The 6,000-nt window shown below is 35.2% G+C and overlaps 1 protein-coding gene across 1 annotated transcript; it reads right to left on the minus strand.

The window, feature by feature from the left end:
* Nucleotides 1-4,218: 4,218 nt before the first annotated feature.
* Nucleotides 4,219-4,698, minus strand: LOC128922450 (uncharacterized; the record flags this gene model as incomplete). The annotated part of the gene is made up of 2 exons (XM_054232908.1): nt 4,219-4,492; nt 4,554-4,698. Coding segments are annotated over 2 exons (354 nt in total), but the record flags the coding sequence as incomplete, so codon positions are not given.
* Nucleotides 4,699-6,000: the final 1,302 nt, after the last annotated feature.

Below are 6,000 nucleotides of genomic sequence, written 5' to 3' on the forward strand. Positions count from 1 at the left end.
ACATTTTACAAAATATAGAAAAATTCACAAATTTGTTTAACAAAATTTTTTAAAAATTTACCAAAATAGTTTAGCATGAATGTCGTAAGGAAAACACTTTATACTTAATCAAAACTAATGGTAATATCGATTCTAACCATCCAATTTCGTCATAAGTTCGTCTATTTTGTGCTTGATTTTATTCAGTTCATTTTGAGTATTTTCCGGAACTACAAATATACAAAAAACAATAGCAAATTAAATTACTTGTTTGGGCTGAGATTAACTTTTTTGGTTTCCGGGGTTGGAGTTTTTGGCTTGAAAAAGTAAAAAAAATTCGGTCAAAAAGTTCTACACCAAAAAGTTAATTAAATTTGTTGAAATTTTTTTAATATTAACATACCTGGACTAATGTTTTCATCGCTTAATGTAGCTTTGCATCTGAGTACCGGAGTTGAAGTAAATAAGTTTTGTGAAGTCTTTGTGTATCGACTTTTACTTAAATTGAATGCAGTATAGGAATGAATAAATATTCGTTGGCATTAATTGGAAAGTAAAAAAGTTTGTAGTTAACCTGCTTTATATTAAACGTTTCTTCGTTTGCAGTGGGAGTTTTGTTCGCAAATACTTCCAAATAGTTTTCTTTTAATACTTCACATGCGACCTCTTTCAACCGATACTTAAAATTTACTAAAAACGACAATCATTAAAATTGAAAGACAACAATCGTCGGCGTCGTGGCAGGACTAACGGTTACCAATTATTTTCAGAAAAGAACAACAACAAAAAAGCATTGGTTTTGTCACACAACCTATTTCCTATGAAATTTAGGTACTGAAGCGCTCACATACCCAGAGGGCTGGGTCGATCTGTTGTGCGGATGACTAACTCATATGAATGAGTTTCTTGAAGATAACAACAACGATTTTAAAGCGAAATTTTTTTCGTTTCTTGCCCCGCAACCCATTACCAACTCGCTTACTTTTTTCAGTAGTGAATTATTTTGCTACTGGGTATCTGTTCTTACATATTTCTCATCTTACATATTTTTATTCTTATTCTTTACATGTAGTATAATAAAAAACTAAATATATAGATGCGTATTGAAAGTGATGCCCTTTGGCATCAACCCACATGTTCATTTTTGAACATTCTCCCGGGCGACAAAAGTGACTCCTGTTCATTTTTTAACATTCTCCCGGGCGATAATAGTGACTCCTGGATAGATGACCTCTGCTTACAATCGTCGCCTCGTCATTACCGATGCCCAAATTAGCATCTGTGTGTAATAGTTTCGTGAAACCGCAAGAATAACGTCTTTGTAGCGCCCAGTGTATCGTTCTCCTATTTTCAATGTAATGTTGAATAATCCATTGTTTTGTAGTCTCCATATATGCTCCAACATAAGCTGCCATGGTATTAGTAACTCCCAAATTGTTGTTACTACATACAGCTTTTCAAATAAAATGTAACTGTATTTTATTAGTTCAAATGATTCTCGTCATTTCCTTGTTTTCTTTCCAACACATTGAACTTCTTCTTCAGTATTGTGGTAATCATTTCACAATTTGATTTTTTCACATTGCGGTATTTCTTTTTCAATAGTGAATCGATCATGTTATTTTTCCTCCTATATGTTGTTACTTTTTTGACATGTAATGCATCTACGTCGTCGTTTCTTTTCAGGTCCTTTGTAATTGGGTTATCACCATAAGGGTAGGTGACTTTCTCCAATGTGTATTTTTCATTAGTTGGTTGTTCATTACCGGCAAGTCTCTCCAGTGGCATATTTCCATCGTCATAACGTTGAATAACTCCCTTTGCATTTTCAACATTCGCACAATTTCAGCGACTTCAACCAGTAATTCCTCTGCTTCAATATAAATAAATTTCTCGTCGTATTTATATGATAAATCCAAATTTTGCTCCACGAGGTTTTGAAAATGTTGTAATCGATTTTCATACCTTTCGAGTGCAGCTTCGTCAGCAATATATATATTTGCTTTTACCTTTGCAATTATAGATCTAATTCTTTCCGATCTTTTATCAATTGCTTGCAATAAATGGTCTGCCACCTTTTCGTTTGGGCTATACGCTCTTGCCGTTGTATCCATTCCTTTGGATGCTTGTTGTATTTTGAGCTGCTCTTTAGCTTCTTTCCTCTTTTTTTGTGCGGCATCGCATTGCTGCCGCAATCGCTTTTCGGTTTCTTCATTTTGTTTTCGTAACTGGTAGGTAAAACGCAAACTAGTCTCACATTGTTCGCATATATGTTTGGATAAGAAGTCTTTTTTCCATATTGTTATGTTCGCGCAAACTCTTAGCAATTCCGTCAATTGTTCATTCCCTAGAAAACATTTGAGTCTCCCAACTCTACAACAAATGCGGCATACTTCCACATTTCCTTTATATTAAAATTTTATAAAAAACAAACTGTTCTTTTTCTTCAAAGAATTTGAGGATTTTTGTTTCGATCGCCTTGTTGATCTTGCTGTGCCTCGACTAACAGCTGCTGTAATTCTTAGAATAACAGTTAACTAATGCGTATTGTCTCTCGCAAATACGTTTTACATACAATCTTTTCAATTGATTTTTTTTTGTCTTTTGCCTAATTCATGTATAGGACTTTTTTCCTGCCTGTGTTTCTTCTATACATAGGTCTTTTTATTTGACTGAGCACACATTCTGCTCTAACGGCCAAATTTTGTAACAGGTGCCTCTATATTCTAATAGCAGGCCTTTTTAATTGGATCTCTCTTCGGCTCCGGACCTCTCTATCCGGCTCGAAGGACCAATTGTTTAAAACAAGCTGATTTCAAATACCTCTTACCGCGGGTCGGGGAAAATATTGAAACACCAAGCTTGAGTGAGAACTATTTCATTCTAATTTTATTTTCTAATTTCTAACTTTTATATACAGTTTCTAAATATACGTGTATGTGTGTATGTTTGTATGTATGCTGCATATTGTTTATGCTGCAATGCATGGGTTAATTTCAAGTGCACATGCACATTTGTATTCAATTGCCTAAATGTATATCTTAGGTCAATAGGTTATCTTAAGTAAATATGTTTGTATTTTTGAATTTTCGAATATTTCTAACTTGGTGTAAATAACGTAAAAATATATAAAATAATTTATATGTACATGCAGAGGTGCTTAGTACAACCTGTTGGCAAGAGTGATTCTGCGTTCGATTTCAAGTTTGACATTATTGGTATTGATGCTGGTGCCTAGGTATACGAAAGTATGTACAACTTAAAAGTTATGACTGTCAACAGTGACATTGGAGCCAAAACGCGAGGCGCTGACTGTTTGCTTGATGACACGAGATATTTCGTCTTGTCCTCAATCACCACCAGACCCATACGCTTCGCTTCCCTATCCAGTCTGAAGAAAGCAGAACTAAGGGCGCGGGTGTTGTTTCCAATAATATCGATTTCATCGGCGTACGCCAACAGCTGTGCACTCTGATAGAAGAAGCTCGGAGGGGTCTTCCCGATCCTGACGGAGCTTTTAGTGTTGCTCAACGTCAGCTTACACAGCCGAGTTTTGCAGGTATACCAAATTCAGTCATAGCGGCATAGATGCAACTCCATTTCGTGCTGTCAAAGGCAGCTTTAAAATCGACAAAGAGATGGTGTGTGTCGATTCTCTTTTCACGGGTCTTTTACAAGATTTGGCGCATGGTGAAGATCTGGTCAGATGTAGATTTTCCAGGTCTAAAGCCACACTGATAAGGTCCAATCAGTTTGTTGACGGTGGGCTTTAGTCTTTCACACAGTTACCTCGATAGAACCTTATACGCGATGTTGAGTAGGCTTATCGGGGAAACTTTAGTATACTATCCCAGGCGTTGGGGGATAAAGTAGGCATGGTTGGAAAGAGGATTAAGAATATATATATATATATATAGCTGCAGCTGACTTATTTTTTTCGAGTTATTCGCACCTTAAGTTGAAAAAAGTGCAACTTTTATATTGAATTTTCACAATATATACTGAATATTATTATTATGCACTTATTTTACTCTTTCACGATAGATAATATAAAGAAAGTTTATGATATTCACTCTATGTACTATAAGTATATTTTATTGCATCAATAAGTTTAACAAACGGATCTTCGTGTTTATTTGCTATGGTTTTCCTCCACATATATTCTATTATCGAATTTGCAAAATCTTCAGGATTGTTATAATTATTCTTTATAAAAAAACGTTTGATGACCCGCCACTGGGACTCAATGCGCTGCGAATGGGTTCCATCATCGGCAACAAATGGATTGTCAGGATCGCTGTGATTTACACGGCGGTGCTCATACCCGTGCTTGTCAAGCAGTCATATGCCTTCCAGCAGTCGGTATATATTATTGTACCTTCTGCGACATGCTTTTGAATTAGAGGTATGAGCACCTCGGAAGACCGTACGTTGTCCGGACATACTTCTAACCTTAAATCGTCGCTGCCGTCCTCTACCATTCCCAATACCCAGTGGCCTTGAACTCTCCTTCCTAAAAAAGAAATAAAAAATAAGTACTTACGTAACGTTAACAATAATATATTTGTTATTACCTTTGTTGTATTTTCGTTTACCGAATTTACTTTCATCGATTTGAACTTTTTTGCTAGGGCCGCCAATTTTTCCCACCGCTACCTGCTGTTCGGCAGTAATTGTACCAGTCGCATATGGTGGAGCTCGATAAAACTGGCTCCCTGATCATGCTGTTTTTCCGAACTTCGGCTTGTGACCAATGCGAGGCATAGGAGTACATTAAATAGAACACCTGAGGTAATGGAATCTTAGCATTTTCAAACCAAGTACCCTTCGCTCGGGACACTGCTCGCGTACGGCAAGTACCCTTCCGACATCGAAAAATTCCGACTGCACAATTACCGGCTACCTATACCGCCATAGCAGTCTTGTGCACACGACACAACTTCCTATTCGGAATCAATCCCTGCTCCTCAGCAAAAGCTATACATTTTTCGCGGGTGTCAAATGTGTGGAATATCTTTCCGATATTCCACATAATTTTGACCTCCGACGCAGTCAAAACGTTACTTTTTCTAACACCTCGGCTGGTGGATGGCTCGTTACAATCTATTTAAAAGACTTTCGTAACATTTTAAACAAATTAAATTCAATAATAACATACCTGTTGAACTTCCACTCATTTTAAAAAAAGATAGCGTTAAGGAATTTAAGGAATATAGAAAAAGAACGGTACTTTGATTCAATAGTAGTTGTAACAAAATCCGTTATAGAAAATGAAGTGTTGAGGAGACTGATATACCCTCTGTTAATTGTTTTCATACTTTAATTTATTATATTTGTTTATCTTTTTGCTTTTTCAAAGAGCCCGCTTTGTGATATCGGTTTTTACCCATCTTGAAAGCTCTTTTGAGCTCCCGCTCATAATCGCCTTTAGTGAAACCTTCCACTTGCATTGCTTCTAAAAAACAATAAACAAAGTGTATCAAACAAATGTTTATGTAGAAATTAAATTTAAGTATAAAATTGTTTTCTTATGATATTCACTCCGTTTTTCATTCTTAATTTAAAATTATTTTTATATATGTTAAAATAATTCTACAACAACAACAAATTCAAACATTTTACAAAATATAGAAAAATTCACAAATTTGTTTAACAAATTTTTTTAAAAATTTACCAAAATAGTTTAGCATGAATGTCGTAAGGAAAACACTTTATACTTAATCAATACTAATGGTAATATTGATTCTAACCATCCAATTTCGTCACAAGTTCGTCTATTTTGTGCTTGATTTTATTCAGTTCATTTTGAGTATTTTCCGGAGCTACAAATATACAAAAAACAATAGCAAATTAAATTACTTGTTTGGGCTGAGATTAACTTTTTTGGTTTCCGGGGTTGGAGTTTTTGGCTTGAAAAAGTAAAAAAAATTCGGTCAAAAAGTTCTGCACCAAAAAGTTAATTAAATTTGTTGAAATTTTTTTAATATTAACATACCTGGACTAATGTTTTCATCGCTTAAT

Source organism: Zeugodacus cucurbitae, chromosome 6 (genome assembly GCF_028554725.1).
Source record: "Zeugodacus cucurbitae isolate PBARC_wt_2022May chromosome 6, idZeuCucr1.2, whole genome shotgun sequence".
Taxonomy (NCBI): domain Eukaryota; kingdom Metazoa; phylum Arthropoda; class Insecta; order Diptera; family Tephritidae; genus Zeugodacus; species Zeugodacus cucurbitae.